We start from the raw sequence: 21940 nt of genomic DNA, 5'->3' as shown, positions 1-21940 counted from the left end.
ATCAATCAATCTCACTATCTAAAGAACTAACGTAGATTTCTTACTATGTCATGTGCCTTACTTAGCTCAATCAATTCTCACAACAGCACTGTGATGAAGGTACAATAGAGGTTGGATATATAGTAAAAATCACATCAAATAAGTCCCTTCCCCCTCCCCCCAAAATCTTTAAAAGGCTTAGAAACAGAAGGAGTAACTAACACGCAACCGGCCATTCTGGTTTACAATGTACAGTACACTCTTATTTTGCTGGGCCCCTGCTTGCCCAATGCTCGGCAGACTCCCTGTAGGAGAGGCTGACTCGTTCAGAATCTGGGAACTCTTCCAGTGGCCCCCAGGTCTGGAATTCCAGCCCCTGGAGAGCAAGGTCCAGAGAGAGGCAGGAGTTCCCTCTCTTCCATCGTCTGAGGCAGTGATTCTACAAGAGAGCTCCAAGGACCACTTGCACCAGAATCAACTGGGATGTGACAAATGCAGATTCCCAGGCCACACTGTGAGGATTTTGCCAGGAAATCTGCATTTTAAAATAAGCTCCCCAAAAGACTCTTATGCAGACTAAAGCTTGAGAACTACTGGTCTAAGGCTTTCCTTCTGAATTTCAGTTCTTTTTACTTTTTCCCTGTCTACCGACAGGAACTGGGAGAACCACAATTACCCATGGGGTAGGGCTTCACCCTCTGGTCTCAACAGGGACAATTATTTATAAAGATTAAAGTAGCAACATGGCAATACTCCCACACGGACATTGGGGAAAATTGGTGCACCATATAACAAATTCAATGAAATTAATTACTACATAACTTATTGTTACATATATTTCAGATTGTCCAAAACGATAGTTTGAATATAAATATTTTATATTTAAAGATGAACATACTACCTTAAATCTACATTTTCATTACTTTTCCAGTAGTAATGACTGCTTTGCCTTATAGTACAGAGCAAGAACAACTTGTAAGATTGTTCTTTTTCTCAAAGAGCTGGAAGTTAACCAGTCTATACGGAGATTTTATCTGATCTTTGTGTACTGACTAGTAGCATCATGCACTAACTACCAGGGTAATTGCTGAGACCCCTGTGGCAAATCACTTCAAACCACCCATCCTTTATTTAATCAATAACCAGCCAAACCTTGCACTTGACCACAAGTTTTTTATTTTTTTACAATTGGGTTGACTGAATGCACTTCTTAAAAAAAAAAATTTAACCTAATGTCAAAAGTCCAGTGAGGCAGCTATGCAAAGTGAGGGTTTGAGAGAGAATTTTTCCAAAATGTGCATAATGAAAAAGAAGATTAGACTTTTTATATACTTAAAATGCTCTATTTGGTTTGTTTGGTTCTGAGTATGAACTTTAAACATGTTCAAATTAAGTTATCTAAAGCAGTTAAAAACATTGTTACTGGTAGAGAAGAAAAGGCAAGCTTTGCAAAGTAAAAGGATATATTTAACGGAAATTGACTTGAAAATGAACACCAAAATACAGCAGTGTTGCAAAAATTTTGACCAGGTCCTCCTTGGTAGAAAAGGCAAGGATCATAACTTTCCTAGGGGCATGGATGAGCAGGGCAGAGGGCTGAGGCCAAGCTGGCAAGCAAGGTTACCTCGATGAACATCCTAAGTCAAGTAGTTATTTCAAGTTACATCTTTTGGGAAGAGATAAAATTTCAATAGTCACCATTTCTTTTGTAGATTGATTGAGTCAATCTTGATTTTACCTAGGCTGGCACTCATACTAGATGTATACAAACCTCATAATTTGTTGATAAGCAATGATTAATCAGTAACCCAGTTCTCACATTCCCCAGTCCATTGTGGGTAACTGCCAGATTAGTCTGTTAGCAAGAGTTCACCCATGTGCGCTTGCTGACCTGAATTTGTTGCTCCCGAGGGTAACTCTCTCTTCACATGTTAATATAAGAGGCTCCTTGGCTGGGGTAGAAGGTTGCTGACCCACCGGTTCTACTGGCCAGACTGCTGTCTGGATTCCTTGCCAGAGTTCTTTGGTAGCAAGCAACAGAAATTATTTAGGCTAACTCAACGATAAAAGAGGAATTTGTTGGAATGACATGGGGCAGCACACAGATGTTAAATAAGAAAAGCTAAATAAACAGGCCTCAGAAAAGACCAGCCCCAGGGTGTTGTGAGGATCAAGGTACAAAAACTAACGGAGAGTTTTTCGGGGCACTGCTGTCAGGATGAATAAGCTCCTTGCACTTTCAGATGAAGATTCAAATTCCTGGGAGACGGCACGTGACTGGCTCAGCTTAGGGCGTGTGCCCAACCGCTTGGCTAGCAGATTGACAAGAGATGAGGGGAGGGTAGATCCCTAAAGTAAAATCAACATGCTATGACCAGAAGGAGGAAAGGAGAGCCGTCAGGAAAAAAGAGCAGGTGTCCACTGCCCTCTGTTTTCTGGTGTCGCCTTGTTTCCATCTGCCTGTCTATTGGCCTTGGACATTCTGTCTCCTCTTAGTTTGGGTCCTTCTGCCTGGGTTTGATAGCCACCAAGTTTGAGTCAGTCTTCCACCTGATTTGACCTAAAGCCTCATGAACAACTCCAATAAGCCCTCTGATTTGCGGCTCCCTCATTTCCACCCACTACTTTGCTCTGATCTCTGGTTGACACTTTCGGATGTTCCTGGGCTACGGATTTCTGAGAAATTCCCCAGATTGACCCTGTCCTTATGCCGGTCACTGTTATCCAGTGGGGCTCTTTTGCCCCAAATGCTTATTTTAAGCAGAATAATCCAAGATGTTTGTTTATATACTCCCAAACTTTTTGAAAATGCCAAAGCAGGACAACAAACAAACAGAACCACTCTACCTTTTCTGGAAATGCATAGCCACCAAGAATCTATTTGTTTAGAAATTATGTCATATGTATTCGAAAGTCAAATCTTTCAAAAATTCAATGTCAGTAAATACAACTCATGAGGAACAATTCTAACTTCATTCATGTTTATTCTTGTTGGTAAATTTAAATTAAAAAATGCGAACAAATACTTTGTGATAGAATCAGAATCTCATTTTTGAAAAGGAGTAGCTCAACTGCTCTCTCAGTGTGTAGGAAGAGCTTGTAAAACAAACTGAAAGAGTTTTGACTGCTGGGTTCTAGCAGGTAAAAACTGGATGATAATTTGGTCAAATACCACCGCTCACCGCTGTGAATACTTTCTGAGCTCTCAAAAAGTAAGGCACAGGGCTAACCATTTACAGACATTGTCGTATTTAATCACCATATATATGAATCTATAGGTTCATATTGTTATCCTTGTTTTACAGATAAGGAAAGTAAAGCTCAACAAATTAGCCAAGGCCACACAGCTAGTTCTTGGTGGAGCAAGTTATGTAACAATTGACTTTCTAACTATCATCTCTAACAAGTTTGGGTCTGTAAAAAAGTTTTACATGAGTAAAGGGTCCTCATATTAAAAATGATCAGAAATGATGGATTCAGAGTTCAGGGAGAAAATATGATTGGAATTAACAATCCTTTAATTTTATTCTCATGCGTAGCTACGCACATTTGTACTTCCTCCAGAAGGCCCCGGAGATAGACTGTTGGAAATCATCTCTAAAAGGTTGTGCTTCAGTGTGGTGGTTTTCTGATGAACATGACCATCTTCCATTTTCTTACAGAGTTAGGAACCAGCATTCCAATTTTGAAAACAAAAAGCACTTCCTTCTTCATAGTGAATAAACAGGAAAATTCTAGGCCAAGAAAAGCTTATGATAACAACAACAAAGAACCCACTCTATTTAAACCCACTCAGTGATTTCTCCAAATGAAAATCACAGCATTTTCACATGTAAAAACAATTCCGGCTACAGCGAAGCTTTCCTGACTGCTGCTTTCTGAAGGTGAACTTTATTGAAATAGACTCCCAAGTAAATCATTTACAGCATGTTAGTGGGTGGGTGTGAAGGGTAATTGGTAATCGTCTTCTGGTTTTACACAGAAAATGTTAAACACGTGGCATTCATGTTAACTTGCTTAAGTGAAAAGTTTTCAAATCCTAAGTGTGATGGCTCAAGAGGGGTCTGTGATATTTTGTTTCAATAGGTGCTGGTCAAAATTTCCAACATTTTCCTCCTTTACAAAAGCATGGGTCTTAAGGTCCTTTCTTTATTTCAATTTTGTTTTTTTCTGCACATATATATATTTGCTTCTGAGATTATAATGGAGCCATTATATAATCTACTGAGATTATAATGCTTATTAGGTTACTGCTCAACTTGATATAAGGAAATCAATTTAGTTCTAGTTTAGATGCATGGTTTAAGCCAGATTGGCCTCCAAGAAACCTAGAAAAAAGTCTAATAGATTCTAAGCCCAAATGTCACCTGCTGGGAGGTCATAAAAGTGGGTGAGAGAAGCACGAGGAGATGGGGTAGGTGGAGCGGGGTTGGGAAAGAAACAAATTGCTCTTTGGCGCTTTGGCTGGAAATGGCCCATTCTCTCCAAATGCTTGGAATGACCTAAAACCAATGGGACTTCCTATGGTGATGGCTAATGGGGGACATTGAGCCCACCTCATTCCAGATTTGCAGATGAGGGCGAGGGGTGGAGGGGCACTGAGAAATGGTGGGCTGATTGAGGCTAGAGCCTTTAAATCTATCTCATGCTATGTCTGTAACAAGGAAAATAACTGGTAAAATCCTATTTTATTTGTGGCCGTTACCTGTATCTCATCACCAGATCTGCGTTCTAAGAAAATCCTGGCCCTATTCAAGATATTATTTTGGTTCATTTTTGGGCAGCGCTGAGATCACTAGAAGTAAATGAGGGATGGGTAGATTAATACAGATATAATGTTGGAAAAATTGGCTAGTTTGGAGAAATGTTCATAATTTAGATTCTCAGTTCACCTTATACACCAAAACATATTTTGGGTTAAATTAAAAAAAGAAGATAAGATATATATCAAAATGTTCACTTTAGCAATATTTATATGATAAGATTTGACATAATTTTGTTTTCTTTTTGCTTATCAGTATTAAAACTATGTCAATTATTGTACAAGTAGAACTTGTGGTCTAAAAAAAGAAAAAATTATACCTGTTGATCTAATTAATAATTCTATTGTATGAGTCTGTTATAAAAAGATATGTAGGCAAGAATTCATCATAGCTTTGTTTATAATACCAAAAATTTAGGTTAAATTATGGTGTGTAAACATGATGGAGTGGTATGCATTAATTTTTAAAAGATATTTAATGATGTGAGAAAATACTAACAATATAATATAATATACAACATAATATATAAAATAAAATAATACAGTATAATATAATATAATGTCAAAAAAGCAAAATATGAAATGCTGTATGACCTCATTTTTATACAAATACACCAAAATATTAACACTGGCTACCTCTAGATTTTTATATTAGGAGTGCTTGTTGTTTTGTTTTTATACTTGTTATATATCTTGAATGTTCACAAATGGGTATATATTACTTTTATTGTTAGGAAGACAAGATCAACATAGAAAAAATATCTTTGCCTAGTCTGATAATTAGTTCCAGCAACTTCATTTTGAAAATTTCCAAGGATCCATCCTCTATTTAAAGGATCTTCCAAGAGTTTCTTTAGCATAGTGCATTGCACTTAGGTGCTCAGTGAATGTGCACAAAATGAGTTTACACTCTCAACCCTGTTGCTTCGATTACACATTAATGGAATTTGCAGGAGGCTGTGCGCCACAACTGGTTACATGGCTTCTCTTTTAAATACATGTGAAAGGTCCTATATTTTAAACATGAGAAAGGAATGAGTTATTAAGATCAAATGTTACTGAGGATTATCTCTCTAATTAACAGGTATTTTAGTTGAGGTCTTTGGAAAGTCACCATAAAAGTGATGCAATCATTGGCCGAGTTTTAGCATCAGTATTTTCACGGGATGGTGAAAGGTAAATAAACTGTTCCTTTTTTAATGGAGACAGTGCTAAGGGAGGATGCCATTTCTGCTGATGTTTCCAAATAATCTTATTAGAAAATACCAGCAGCAAAGAATGCACTGAATAATATTTTTGAAAATAAGAAACTCCTTAATACATTCCAGGAAGTTGATACCAGGTCACAAAATAACAGGAGAATTAAATGAGTATAAGAAAGATATTTGGAGTATTGCTTTTCTGGTATTGAAACTCATTCCTGTCTCAACACTACTTGGCATTTGTAGAACGCTTTACTGTGTGCAAAATGCGTTCAATTGTATTACTTCTGGAGATAGGAGGGGTAAGTTTCATCTGCCACATTTTTTGGTTGAGGAAAAGGAGTCTTGAAATTCAAGTGACTTGCCTCAAACTGTCACAACAATGTTTTTCTTCTGGTACCAGACGAGGGGCTGTTACTGCTGCCAAAGGCTGCCTCTCTTGGATGGCAGGCTGCCTCAGATGTCCTTGCCTACATGACTATCCCCATAGGGTCTAGGGATGATGCTCATTTAGGTCACATGGGCTCTGAATGCTCTGTCTCTGAAAGGCCAGAGCAGGTCATAGTGAGTAGAAACTCTACCAGCCCCAGGCCCGTGTAATACTGGATCAATCCACCTCTTGGTCTTCTCCAGCCACATCTGCAATTAGAGAGCATTGACACCTGCGAGGGCATGTAGTCTGGCTTCCAATCAGTAGGAAGCTTATCTCATGAGATTTCAGATATAGTACTGTTCTTAGTTTTTATCACTTTTTGGCAGGGATTGCAGAGTCTGCTTTTGCCTAACATGGCAAAATAAGGAGGATCCAGTCCGTGTGTAAACCCTGGAGCACAGCTAAGAACTGAGAAGGGCTCCAGCTGGGGCAGAGACTGGAAGAAGGTAAAGGCACCACCCAGGGACTCGACATGCTGCTTTCTGCACTCATTCCAACATTGTCAAGTACTTGACTTTAAAGATAAACTGTGTTCTTAAGCCACCGAAATCTTACTAGTTTCCGGCTCCATTGCCCTTACATATTTGCTTAATATAAAGCCTGCGTGTTCACTGTTCTGTATATTTATCGATCTTTATTCTGCCTTCTCAACTTCAGTCAAATTTTGCTGTTCTATATTTGCCCCGTTATAGCATGTATAATTTTATTGCTATTGTCTGCGGACTTATCTAAACCCCTCATTTGGTGGCATACTCCATGACAGTAAGAGAGACAATGTTGGTTTTACCTGCCTTTGTTCCCAACATCTAGCCGAATTAATGAATGAAGCATTCACTATTTCATCTGAAAATAATGTTTTGTTTTTATTCTTATGCCAAAGGACTCAAGAATCTACTAATTCTTTATTGACTTTTTAGTTTTAGTGTTTAATAAAATGTTGGTCCAATTCCATAAACATTCATTGAGGACCAGTAATACCAAGTGTGATGCCACGAGCTGCGATCACAAAGATGGATAAGACACGACACCTGTCTTCAAGGGGATCAGTAGGGGAAGCAACGTGGAATTAGGATAAACTCTTTCTAGATTGCAGAAACAAATAATACTTCAGTAAATAAAAATATTCCACTGATGTTTTGATTATAAAAGGATAAAAGTCAGGAATCATTCTTGATAAAGAAAGCATTTTTAAAGTCAATCTTATCTCAAATATCACTTAGTTATTTAAATGATGAATCAAGTGGCATCTGATACTCCTTTTCTATTATCTGGGAAGTTTCTGGTAGGAAAGAGCCCCATCAAAGAGCCTGAATAACCAGGACTCCCAATTCTAAACTCACTTCCTGCACTAACTTGATGAATGCCCTCGGATCAGACCCTCATCTGTAAATCAGGAATGATATTACCTTGCCATCTTACTCAGAAATGCACAAAAATCAGACATTTGATAAGAAATCATCTACATACAAAATTATTTAAAACATGATTTTAGTAAATGTTTATCTTCAAGGAGTTCCACTGTACCATTATTTTTAAACAATTGGAAATAACCAAAATATTCAATAGAAGGGCATCACTTAAACAAGGTATGGTACCAAGCTACAGTGAGGTACTCTACAGACATTTAGAAATGATATTTAGAATAATTATCCATTCAGAAAATTTTCACCAGTCTCTCGTTAGATGAAAAAAGTGGAATAAAAAAAGTTTAGAAGGGAATAGACCAAAATGTTAACAGTAGTCGTCTACGGATAATATGATATGGATAGTTTCTATTTTTGTATTTCTATTTGTACTTTTAAACATTTTCCAAATTTTGTACAACACACAAATATTTTTTTGAAGCCAGCGTGTGAACTCTTCAGCTTTCCCAATATCAGACATAAATAAACAGAGTAAAATTATCCTATCATCTGGTTAAACAAAGAAAATGAATATTAGCCTTGTTGCCGTGGGTCTCTCCAGACTTACTTTGTCATTTGATTCAAAGGGAAAATATTGTAGATTTCTCAACTTTCCGCTTGTAGAACTTTTTCCCTGAGAAGTTCATGTAACAACAAAATATCCTGGTGTGAAAAAAATCCAGTGACCTGACTGTTTTGTCTACATAATGACAAATCTCCCAAGGTTTCTAAATACACTTGAACTCATTTTTAAACATTAGGATCACTTCTCTAAGAAACCAATTTGGAATGACAATCTAATTAACAAACATCCATCTTAAAGATTAAAAATGAAAAATTCCTAACTTACTCCAAAACTACTGTCAGAAAAATCAAAGATTTTTATATGGTTACCTTTTAAATAGCTCTGAGAACTAGTTTTTTTTTTTTTTTTTACCATTATCTCACTGAAACAATTAATACCAAAATGCTGAGAATATCAAAGACTCTTTAAACATGTGTGGATATTTATATGTACACGCACATATAGAATACCTACCATGATATATGGAAATATTTTTTGATAGCCTGATATTGTATGTACAGAGCATTAGACCATGGACTGGATTTTTAACCTTCCTCTGTATGTACAGAAATGATTATCAAATTAATTGCACTGAATCAATTAAGAGGGACAGATTGAGCAATTGCTATGTTGATTTAAACTGTTTCTCCTCTCTTCCTCTCTTTCTGACTTCCAAAGCACCAGAATGGAAAGAAAAAGCACCAACAAGACTTGTTTATTGCTTTGTCACTTCTCTCTTATGTAGACTGGGTTCCCAAGGAGAGAGCAGTTAACCCTCTCCATGCGTCAGCCATACAGATCTTTAAAATCATGATCATGTCACATTTGTAAAACACTCCAGTGCCATCATACTGCATTTGGAGGACCCTCCTGAGTCCTTACCAAGGCCGGTGCAGTTCTCAGACAAGAGGGTGCCCGGGAATCCCTGGTGGAGCTGGTTAAAATGCAGATGCTGGTTAGGGAGGTGAGGAGTGGGGCCCAACATGACATTCTGCCTTCCTAACCAGCCTGGGGGAGGCTGGTGCTGCCGGTCCTCTGAGTGAAGAGCTCTTGACTTCCTTCCACATCCTTAACTGGGTTTCATCTCTCCCTGGCTTAGAGCCCTCTCTGGCCCAGGCCTGCGTCAGCTGGGACAAGGGCTGTTTGGCCCAGATTCACCTTCCAGCCCAGGGCCTCACAGCCACATTCGGCAAATTCAGACCCGTCCCAGTGAGGCTGAGGAGAGGATGACAGACACATGTCAACAGGAAGGCAAGTAGAACGTTTTCATCACATCCCTTTATACATGGGCCCATTTCCAAGTCACAGTGTGAATTCATTACTCATTCACTACTAACGCAACAACTGTCTTGTGAATGGCATAAACATACTGCATTGTCTCTTTTTTGTTAAAATATTAATTTGAGTACAAACATTAAAATTATACAATGATCAGCCACATGCAGGCCTGCGGATCTATTCCACCTTATCCAGTTAGCAATTTTCCATCCTTAATTAACACAACATCATGCGCCCACCCGCTCTGAGGCACCCTGACTCCCTGCTTCCCATCCCTCGCCCCATTCAAGTAAAATATTCAGCGAATAAGTTCCCTTCATGGTGAGTAAATGAACCCAGCTTTCTCTTTTTCTTCTTTTTAAACTTCTGTTGGTCTTGGTTTTATTCTTTGACAATCCAGGAGCCATAAAATTGGAAGTGTCTCTCCTCTCTCCACCATTGAGATGCCCTTGCCTAGACCACATTCCTCAGTGTTTCCCAAGACTATCTCCATATCAGGCCTTAGCTGGTGAGCTGGTTCCTCAGAAATGTGTTCCCCAACCACCTCCAGCCAAGGTGAAACTTCTCCTTCTCCATCAACTCATCCTAGTCTCTCCTAGCAGGCACCACAAGCCGTAGTTACAGGTTTGTTTACTGGGGTGTTGTCTCTCTTCCCTGTCCACTAGACTCCCAACTCCACTATGGCCAGCCATTCAGACTGTTTCATTTATCAGTGAATCCCCAGCACCTAAACATATGCCCATGTCTCTGTCCTGATATTTCCTTCCTGCTTTGAATAATAATAATAAAGTAATTACAGTTAGAATATAAAAGCTGAGTACTTAGTTTGTACCAGGCATTGTGTTGAGTGCTTTATCTGCAATGGATATAGTACTAGCATTTTCAGATAAGAAATATCGAGATCCTTTTGGAAGTAATTTGTTCCAGGTAAAACTAAACTTGTTACCTGGCTGAATTCCAGTGATAATTTAGTTTATAGCTTAAAATGAAAGGCAAGGGATGGCAGGTTGGTTTTCAATATATTTCTCCTTTTCTCCATCACTTTTACTAAGTGTTTGCTATTTTTGTGATGTTTCTTCAATTATTCACGTACATGAGTTACTCATATTTTGATAATGAGGCAATATAATTAAATATGTACCAATGGTAATTTGTGTAGCTTTAAGCATTGCAGCCAAGGCCAACTATCTTAATTTTCTGGAGAAAAAGTTGCACAGATATTTAGGCACAACCCATGCTGATTTACTGTCTCTAATTAAAATTTGTCATTTTGACACGTGTTTATTTCTCATGGCAAATAATCATACGAAGTGTGTTCTATCCAGAGATATGACCTTACGGACTGTATCCCTCTCTCATATCTGGATGCCATTTATATAGCTCTTTGTTGTCCAGGATGGTAGCCACATTTGAAATGTGGCTAATCTGAATTGAGATGTTCTAGAAGTCCAAAATAGACAAGAGATTTTGAAAACTTAATAGGAAAAAATATCGTAAAATATCTATTAATGTTTTTAATAGTGATTGCATGTCGAAATGATAATATTATGGATGTACTGGGATAAATAAAATGTATTAAAGTTAATTTCATCTGTTTCTTTTTATGTTTTAACGTGGTTACCGGACAATTTTAAATTACTTATGTGGTTCATAATTATGGCTCACACTACATTTCTGTTGGATGACACAGACATAGACGTTTATTTATCTAAACTTATGAAAGCGTGTAAAGTGGAAAATTATAGAGCCGATATAATTTAATTCAGTCTTGGCTAGAAAATGTACCTGAAGCCAGAGGCCTTAATTGACAGTAACATGAGGAACTCCAGGAAGAATGGAAAGACCGACATGGGCGCTTTGGGAAGACAAGAGCCAGCAATTATATCTCGTGAGATAAAGGTAGAACTTGGGAGTAAGATGTGTTCTTATCAGATTTGTAGAAAGACGACTCAGAGAGGCTAAGTAACTGTTGAAGGCCATGGTCGTAGGGCTGACACAGAAAATGTCTATTCCATTAAGAAGTTGATATAATCCTGGTTTCCTTATTTTCTTAAACTGAAAACAGAGGTGAAATAAATGACCTACAGTGAAAGCCTGTTATGACTGAAAAGTTTAGGCTGAGGCCAGATATAAGCATTTTTGTAGAACAAAAATGCTCTGAGTGCTGTGCGTTTTTACTGATCTTGGAAAATCTTTTACTCCGTGGTGGATGGATGTGTTTTGGCTGAAAGCCACAGCATGATATGGTCCAATCCACACGGATGAAGGACCACAGGGCATTTGCAAACCAGACAGCTCTGCCGTCAGAATCATACGCTGACGGGTTGGAGGGTTTTAATCAACTGCAATATTTAACAAAGTTAACTTGACTCATAGTTCACACTAGGCAGTCATTATTGGGCTCTGGGTAACACCACAAAAATTATAAGGGAACTACAGGGACAAATTAATTCATAGTTTTTTCAAAGATCATGCCTGGAAACAAACCAGCTACTGTAACTCCAGAGAAACGCTCAAGGAGGAGGGCCTGAGTCTGATCAGAGAGAGGAAGCTGGCGGCTTTGCTGTTGTTGACCTTGACCTCTAGCCCATGAAATAGAAGGCTAGTGTGTTTGGAGGAAGTGGGCAGTGGGAGGGAACTGGGGGAGGATAACCTTGAGAACATGAAAGGAAATATGTTTGGTGCTGTCCCTTCCCCCAGAGGATGTCCATGCTAGGGGGCAAAAATCCCCTGGAAGCCACAGAACTCCTTTGCTCTTTTTTTCTCCCAAAGCAGGATAGCTCCATCTGTGAGCAACGAGGTGAAATGGGTGGGGCAGGCTGTGATGACAGAGGAGGCTTATTTTCCCCAAATCTCTCATTCACCTTGTCTCCCCATGGGTGGGAATCAATAGACAGAAGAAACAAGATACACTCCCACACTTTGAAATAATAGAAAAAAAAATTAGAAAAATAATATAAAATAGGTCTATGTAAAATGATTAAAGGCATTAAAAAAGGCAGGGCGGGGGGTGGGGAACTATGATAAGAAAAGACCAAAAAAAAAGAAAAAATTCCCAGACAGACTTGGACTTCAAATAGAAATTCTAGAAGTAGGAATAGTCATTGAAAATTAAAACTTACTGAATCACAATAATGGTAGTTAACATTTATTGACTGATTATTGTGTGACAGGCATGTAAATTGTGTGTTTGTGTGTTAAGTCATTTAATCCTCATAAAATGCTGAAGTGGGTCTGTTACTTCCATTTTAAGAGGATGGAACTGAGACAAAAATTTAAAAGCTGGTAATTAATAGATCTGAGATTATGACCCATGTTGAATGATTCCAGAGTTCTTTATCATTATTGAAAATTAGAATAGATTGAAAATCTACCGAAAATTACAAACAGTAGAAGAATTAAAAATCGGAAGATAGATGTGAGGACTTTGCACAGAATAGAGCATAAGGGAAACAGCATGTGAGGGAAAACCTCGATTTGCTACAGCTTGGTCTCGAGGACAACTGGTGACTGGTCTCATGGAGAGTCTGTGTGAACGTGTGCACTCAGGACCCTTCTTCTGTGGGGAGACGAGAAGAATTTATCCAATGGTTCCATCTTGCACTGCTCAAAGATTTGCCCCACAGGTGTTAATGGCCTACACTTCTAGGGTACAACAGGAAGCCAGGAGGCAGAGTCTAGAGGAACCATCAGGCTGTGCTCATAGAAAGTCTATGGCCAAGGTGGCAGCTGGGGGAAGTACGAGTCCATTGCCCAGGAGCAAAGTGAGGCCAAGGGGATCTGAGTGGTATACGAAAGGTATCTGATATAAGAAGTTAGGAGAGGGGCTGGCCCAGTGGCAAAGTGGTTAAGTTCGCAGGCTTGTTTTTGCAGCCTGGGGTTCGCAGGTTCAGATCCCAGGCATGGACCTACACATCATTTATCAAGCCGTGCTGTGGCGGCATCCCATATACAAAATAGAGGAAGATTGGCACAGATGTTAGCTCAGGGCTAATCTTCCTCACAAAAAAACAAACAAAACAAAAACAAGAGGTTGGAAGAACTGGAGAAAAAGATGAGAAGATCCAGCATGCATCCTAAGAATGCCATGAGGAGAGAGAGTGGAGAAGGAGAATATAAAAAAGTAACGCCTGAAAATTTTCAAGATTTGATGAAAAGTACAGAATTCAGATTAAATATCCACTGAGTAGAATATATAAAAAACACATGTACACATGCATTATAATTTTAAAAACATCATAAAAAATCTTGACCTAGTTGACATACATAGAGATCTTTGAAGTCAGAATATAATCTCTATCACAATTCAATAACAAAAAGATAACTAGGAAATCTCCCTAAGTTTGGAAATTAAGAAATAAACATCTAAACAACCCATGAGACAAAGAAATCAATTAGAACAGATTTTGAACTTGATATTAAAATATTGCTTATTAAAATGTGTGTGATGTAGCTAAAGTAGTATATGGGGGGAATTTTTTAGCCTTAAATGCATTGGAACTCTTCAAAGTTGCTTGATCAAAGTCAAAATACAAAATTCAACTATGTTTTGCCTTATCTTTAATAGATTATTAAATTTAAAAAAATATACCATTTACAATAGCACTAAAAATATCAAATATGTGGAAATTAAAGAAACAGAAAACTCTAAAATATTGTGAGAAATTAAAGCCCTAAATAAACAGACCCATATATGAATGAGCGCTGGGTGCACATGTTCGCAGAAGTAACACTGCAAAGCAGTGTGGGAAATAAGGAACTATTCAATAAATAACGCTGGGCTAATTTATTTTCTATATGGAAAAATAAAATCATATCCCATAAGTAGAAAACAATTCCAGGATTAAGAATCCTAAATGGAAAAGAGTTAAACTGTAAAACTGTTTTTTTTTTAATGTAGAAGAACATGTTTATAATCCCAGGGAAGGAAAGGATTTCTTCAACAAGATGCAAAATGCAAAATATCAAGGAAAAGACGGATAAGTCTGAGATTAGAATGAAAAGAAAATGTTCTACATGAAGGCACCAATAACTGAATGAAAGGATAAACCAAAGATTGGAATAAAATATTTGCTGCACATTTAAAAGGCAAAAGTCTGGTGTCCAAATATACTAATAACTCCTAATTAATTAGCAACAAAAAAGGCAAAGGCCACAACAAATATGAAAATAGTTGTCCACGCAATTCACTCTGAGGGAAATATAAAGCCTCCAATTAAAACACAAGAAGATTCATAAACTCGCTGGTCAAAACAAGATCCTATTTCACACCCACTAACATCTAAGCACACCAAGTTCTGCAGAGGATATGAGGAAATAGGTAACCTGGTACACTGTTGGTATAACCCTTTTGGAGATCAATTTGACTATTCCTAATAAAATTTAAAATATGCTTTGTCTATGAGCTCTCTTTGAAGTCCACCTAGGAATTAAAAATCTAGTTGTCACAATGGTACATCTACAAAGATGTACCTTCCAACTCTGTAAAATGAAAACATGGAAATAAACTTACTGTGTTTAGGGGGATGAAGAAATAAACTGTGCTTTATTTATATAATTGGATATTATGCAGCAGCTATCACATCTATATGTATATAAATAAATCAAATCTATATGTATCTACAGTGATAAAATCCAAAAACAAAATATGAGTGGTACAAGCAATCTTCAATAGGTATGTGTAACATGAAACCATTTATTACATTTGAAGGACCACAAAATAATAATACAGTATTTTTTTTTATTGCGACTAACACACACACACACACACACACACACACACGAAGAGGGGGCAAAGAATGTGTGTATGACTTTCTGTATTAATATATTGTTTTTCTTAAAGGGAAAGATGTGAGAGCAAACAGGTCAAAGCTTATTAATACTTGCTTAATCTCTGGGAGACAGAAATTGGTGTCTGTTACATTACTTTTTGTTTGTTTGAAATGTTTTCTAATTCAACTTAATTTTTTAAATTTAAAAACAAAATCAGTCAAGAAAGCATCCTTCCTAAATGCAGCTGTTGCTCAACTTCTGATATTTGCCCGTCACATTTGTGCAGTGTCTGGAATTTTAAGGCAAAAAGAGGAAGGATAAACCGTGATAGTATCTCAAACCATGACCCTCACCGTCTCCAGATACCAGAGAAGGAGCTCTCTCTAGCTGTCCTCCCAGACCTACTGTCTAAGGCAATAACAAAGTGCCTCCCAGTTTCAAGCTGATGAGCTGGGCTTGAAAGAGCTAGAAAATCTGGGGATGCACTAAACAGCCTGGCCTGGAACTGGATGCCTATAGCAAAGCAGTAGAGGGATTTCACTCAGGGGCTTCAGAAGAAATTGTGTGGGTGGACAGTTCCATCCTGTCTGAACTCAGACTGTGGCCCCGACACCACTGGTGTCTCCCTGTTTTAAGAAATGCTGAAGCAAAATTGCAGAAATTTAGAGCAAAACATGTCTTTAACCAGCACGTCACGAAGATGATGAATATGATGGCCCAAAGGCTAAATTTAGCCCTCACTTATATGTTGTTTGGCCATATGTTTAACCCTTTACAAAAAAACACTATGTTTTGTAAAGTTTTGACTTATTTGCTAAAATTTAGAATTTGAGAGATTTCTCATGGAAACTAGACTCCCAGCTTCTCTCCTGAAAAAGCAAGGATTCTGCATTCCTGAGCCTGAATTCTAGAATGCCAAGAATTGGTTGCCCCTGAGGACTGCCCCTTATCCCAATGCCTCACTCATTCTTCACCTGCTGGCCCCACCAGGGATTTCAACTCCCTCGTTTTACAGATGAGAAAACCGAAGCTCAGAGAGGTCAAGTGCCTCGCTCAGCACCAGAGTCACCCTGTGGAGGAAGCGATGCTGGCACCGTGTCGACCAGTTATCAGTTAACTTGCTGTGACTCTTTTTCTCTACGGGGTGAAGGTTTCCTGGTTTCTAATGATATTTTCTGTGTAACTCAGCAGGTGCAATGGAAATGATAATTCTTGTAAATTTTAACAAAGGCTTGCTTCACGTGATCATAAAAATAATACAAATGGATTAATTGTAATATCAGCAAAAAGTCATCAAGATTTGGCCAAACTCAAGCCAAAATATTTTACATGTGAGAAATAATAAGGAAATATGACAATATAATTGAAAATTGGTATAATTCAAGGTTGCATGATCACCTAGCATCACTTTTTCAGGCTGATCTTTACACATGTGTAATTCCTCCCCTCCTTCTCCCTCCCCCCCTAATCTCTGCTCTTCTTTAGAGCCTAGAAGGATATGCAAACCCTGCTCTGGAACTCCTCCCCAGGCCTTCCCACAACATACACTTCCTTTAGGTTTTCTGCTTGTTGATTTAATTGTTCCTGGATGAAAGCTGGTAGACAATCTACACTGACTTTATCCATCATGCCCAGAAATACTGAGCTACCTGGGTTGGGCAAAGTGTATTTTTCTTAGAACCAGTTACATGAAGAGATTCCACGGATTACAAAATCTTTTAGAACGTAAAACACTAAATAACCTAAATGTACATCAATAGGGGAATGGTTCCATTAATTTTGGCATATTCATATTGTGGAAAACGACGCAACAGGGCAAAAAGAAAAAGAGGGAAATCTATCTTAAATAGTGACATGGACAGATCTGTAGGTTGCAAAAGAGTATATACAGCATAGGTATATGGTTATGTTAAAAAACACAAACAAAAACACATATTGTTTGTGGGCCCATATATGTGTACGTAAATATGTAGAAAATGTCTGGAAAGAAACTTGAAGTGGTGAGAATGGATACCTCTGTTTAGATGAGGAGGGGGAAAGGTATCGAAGTGATCAGAAGGGTTTTAGCTTAATACATAATGTCTTAATTTAAAAGAAAAATACTTAATTACATGTGGCCGTACGTTGTAAAAATTTTTTCACATAACACATATTCATGTGACTACTGATTTCCAGTCACAATCTCAATCATGAAATTGTAAAAATCTGCTCATTCCTGGAAATGAAACTTACACTGTTACCATCCCCAATTAATTTTTTAAGTGTAAAAATCACAGAAGACATCTGCGAAGTTAAATTTCACTTTCACAAGTTAAAATCAAGTCAGGCAACTTGAGGACTCATAACATTTTCGAGGACACCCAATTTATCTTTAACTGCAAAGAATAAGAAATATGGGGTAGATTTAAATGAATCCAGGGTCTCTCAAGCTCCAAACAGAAATCAAGGTGACAGACTGTTTAATTTATCCTAACATGAGTTCTATTTCTAAGGTGCTATTAACTTTTCAGTGGTGGCATTGGCTTTTCCCAACAATATTAACGGGACACTCGAGGGCAAGTTTTGACAAGGAGGAAACCGAGCCCCAGAGAGGTCAGAGTTCAGTGTGAGGTGACATCTAGGAAGTGGCCGGGCTGGGATTCCGGCGCAGGTTTCCACTCCCAGCCCTCTGCTCTCTGCCAGGCCATGCTGCCTGCTCTGGTTCACCAAGGGGACATCGCGTGCCTCTATATCCGGCGTTCTCACTTACCCCTGGCAATATCTATCTATCTATCCACCGATCGATCGATCGATCGATCTATCCACCTCTGGAAGCCCCCACCCCCACCCCCTCGACTCCTAGGGAACTGGTCAATCTTCCTCCTCGCCTCTTCATTCAACCCCGCGCATTCCACCTGTTCCCCGGGCATCCCCGCTTGCTCGGGTCCCCACGCTGCCCGCCCAAGGACCTGCGTGGGGCCCGAAGCCACCGCACCCACCGGGCAGGGGCTCGAGAACAGGGCCCCGCGGGTGGGGCCGGGGTCGCGCCGCCCCGCACTCACCTTGCCCGCCGCGGGTGCCGCCGCCAGGAGCACCAGCAGGAGCGGCAGCAGCAGTGCGGGCGGTCTTGGCGCCCTCCCGGGGCGCATGGTGGGCGCCCGCTCAGAGCCCCGGCGTGTCCAGGGACACGCAGGCTCTCCGGCCACCGCGTCCCCTGCGCGGCGCGGGTTGGGGAGCCCGGCTGGGAAGCTCGGCTCGCCAGCCGGCCCGGGGCGGGTTTTGCAGGGCTCAGCCGCGCTGTCCGTCCCTCGCCACCGAGGCTTTTGACTGTGGCTCCAAGGGAGAGAAGAAGTGGCTCAGGTCCCGCCCTCGTTCCCCGCCCCCCCCCCCCCGCCCGACTCGCGAGGCAATGCGCCTCTGCCGCTGGGCATCGTGCCCAGGAGGCGAGAAAGGGCTGCGCGCCTGCGGGGCAGGTGGGCGCGGATCCAGGGTAAGAGGTCAGGAAGGTGATGCTTCCAAGGTCTTGAGGCCTAGCTGGGGCAGGGGGCGCGGGTCGGAGGTGAGGAATTTTGGGGGTGTGCGATGGGGTGGCGGCCGAGCAGGGCGGAGGGAGTGGCCAGAGGCCGTGCCCAAATTAAGCAAGAGGCGCGCTGGGCGTTGGCACTCGGGCGGCCCCGCTCGCTCCCGGCTCTCGCGGCTGTGCCATCTCGCCGCTTTCCCTTCTGCAACACGCCTCCAGCTTGCAGCCCCCGGACTTGGCAGTGAGAGCGCAGTGAAGAGGCCACCAGGGCGCGCGTGGATCTGGGCGCTGCGCAGCCGGGAGGTGCTCGTTGCGCGTGCGGCCGAGGAGGCGGCTCCCGGCGCTTCGGGCGACCCCTGGATAAGGCGCCCACCACCCAATCTGGGCAAGCACTGCCCCAGGGCCTGGGCACCTGCCTGGGACCTGCCTGGGGGAGGCAGTGGAGGAAGCCTGGCATCCAAGGGTGAGGCACGCGGGGAGGCGGGCGGAACTGAGGAATTGGGGCCTGAGGGTCACCAGAGGAGAGCTTGTCTGCCTCCGGGGCTCATCTGCTTGGGCTTGAACTGGGTGCAGTGTGTTTTGATTAATTTGGAGGCTCGAGTTACCGGCCTGGCAGTCGGGGCACTGCGAACTGCCAAGAGCAAGAGGCAGCTGAGGGAAAAGAGAAAGACCATCCTATTCTCTGCTGCGTTGAACTGGCTTTTTCAGGCTAAATCTTATCTGCGGAAATGCGGGGGGGAAAGCAAGAGCCAGCATTGTCCAGGGTGTCTCCCTCCTGAGAGCGCCCTTAGTGGAGGTGGCCTTGGATGCAAATGTACAGTGTCTGGCTGGTGAGGGCACTGGCTTCAGAGCAGGGCTCTTTCCCCTTTCTTGTGCACTGACCACGTTGGCTCTGGTGAAGCATTTAGAGCCCTCTCAGAATAATGTTATTAAATACATAAAATGCAATTAAATCAGTTTTACTGGAATACAATTATCAAAGTATTAAAGTCATGATATAGGAACAGGCATGCATCAGTATTATTGCATTAAATACCTAGATCGAACAGCAGATCTATTAAACAACTATAATCTCCAAGTGGTGATGACTGCAAAACTGACATGTGACATGAAAATGCCAGTGGGTGCAAACTTTCAAGAACTGACAATACCGTTGTGGTTTGTTGCCTAGATTCATAACTGAAGAAAGTGCTGAACTTTCAGGACAGGTTAGTGAAAATAGAGGTGTAACTTTTGTTCCCATCCCATGCAAATTCACAGACCACCTAAATTCCATCTCCAGGAGAAGAAGCCCTGCTTTGGGGAAGTGTTGCTGACATCTATAGTAGCTGGTCATCAAACACCAAGTGTGAAATATGTGGTTTGGTCACTGATTGTGGAGAATCATTTGCTTGCAATTAGAATGGGGTCTATTAGTGTGTTAGACCTATGTAGATATATAGGTTGGCAAAACCTTGACAGTGAATGAATGAAGATACTCTCCTGTTTTTTTTGGCTATAGAGTGAATATTATAGTCTTCCCTCTGTTTTTTTTGCCAGTGATTGTCAACTGTGGCTATACGTTAGAATCTCCTAAGGAGCCTCTAAAAGTTCTGATACGCAGTTCATCCCAGGCCAATGACACCAGCTGTTCCAGCAGTACCACTCAGGCATCAGTGTGTTTTCAAGCTCCCTGGAGAGTCCCATGTGCAAGCAAGTCTTAGAGCCACTGTTTTACATGCATATTTCAGTTAGCTGCATTGAATTAGGGTCTCTTCTTAGTAGAATAGCAAAAAGGACATATGTATATTAAACTCTTTATTAAGACTTATGTGTGCCCAGGCCACGGATGCTGCAGTGTAGTACGTAATGGCTTCTCTTCATTGACAGAGAGGGCTCCTACGGACCCTTTCCTGCCATCCTTGTTAGATAGGACATCAGGTGCTCTGTTGATAAAAGAACAGTGTCCAAGAATTCCAAGAGGCCTATGATAATCTTGCAGGGATTGAAGTTACTTCCTAGAAAAAAAAAAATCTTTCAGTGCTAGTGTTAAATGCTCCTTCTTTTTGCTGAATTCTGGACGATTTCTCGATTTGGATTTTAATTGCCTTTTCTTGAAACCAAGTCATTTTGACAGAAGACCAGACTTGGCTTTATCAACTTTGGAATGGGAGGCAGCAGTCAACGGCACTTCACTTCTGCTGCCGCAACAGAACAGGAAAGAAACTTGTGATGTAAATACGATAAGGAGGAAGCAGTGGTTAAGAGCTTGGTCTCTGGAATAGACTCTGGATTTTGAATCCTTTCCACATTTACTAGTGTGACCTAACCTTTCTGGGCTGGGGTTTTCTCTCTTGTAAAATGAGCATAATGGTTGTACCCACCTCAAGGAGTTGTAGGAATCTCGTGTAGTAGTCCATTGGAAGCCTTTTGTGAGGGTCTTCACAAACAATCACATATTGGAATCAGATTCTCCAGTTGCATCAAGGAAAATAAGGTGGACCTGATGAGAAATGGTGGCACAAGGTAGAGATGTTCTTCTCAGCTCAGTAGTAAAGGGGCAGGCAAGCACACCCCACTAGCTCCCTTGAGATCAACGGATGCTAAGGCATCTAGAACCTTGCTACTTGGCATCCCCGGAAGCACCATCTTTGGCATCCTGGAGAGCTGGATAGAAATGCAGAACCCCAGGCACTACCCCAGACCCACTGAATCAGAGCCTGTATTCACTAGGAGCTACAGGTGATTCATCCACACATTAAACTTTGAGAAGTAGCTTGCCTAAAAGCCAAATGTAACCACCCATACCTAACCACCTCATCACGTACACACACCCTCCTTTAGTACAATGTTTGGTACTCTCATTAGGTGGTGTCAATTAACCAGAATTATTTTTTTTAATTTTTTGTTTATTGCAGTAACATTGGTTTATAACATTGTATAAATTTCAGATGTACATCATTATACTTCTATTTCTGCATAGATTACATCATGTTCACCACCCAAATACTAATGACAACCCATCACCACACACATGTGCCGAATTATCCCTTTCGCCCTCCTCCCTC

At 40.6% G+C, this 21940-nt stretch overlaps 1 protein-coding gene across 1 annotated transcript in view; it reads right to left on the bottom strand.

Moving 5' to 3' along the window:
• Positions 1–19350, bottom strand: part of COL4A3 (collagen type IV alpha 3 chain) — a 139417-nt gene extending 120067 nt beyond the window's left edge. The window contains 3 exon segments of the mRNA XM_058533425.1: positions 18436–18666; positions 18668–18835; positions 18955–19350. Coding sequence (XP_058389408.1) covers positions 18436–18666; positions 18668–18835; positions 18955–19350 — 795 coding nt within the window.
• Between the last annotated feature and the right edge of the window lie 2590 nt (positions 19351–21940).

Source organism: Diceros bicornis, chromosome 37 (genome assembly GCF_020826845.1).
Source record: "Diceros bicornis minor isolate mBicDic1 chromosome 37, mDicBic1.mat.cur, whole genome shotgun sequence".
Taxonomy (NCBI): Eukaryota; Metazoa; Chordata; class Mammalia; order Perissodactyla; family Rhinocerotidae; genus Diceros; species Diceros bicornis.
The sequence above is the reverse complement of the archived record's forward strand: the minus strand, read 5'-3'. Positions and strand labels throughout refer to the sequence as shown.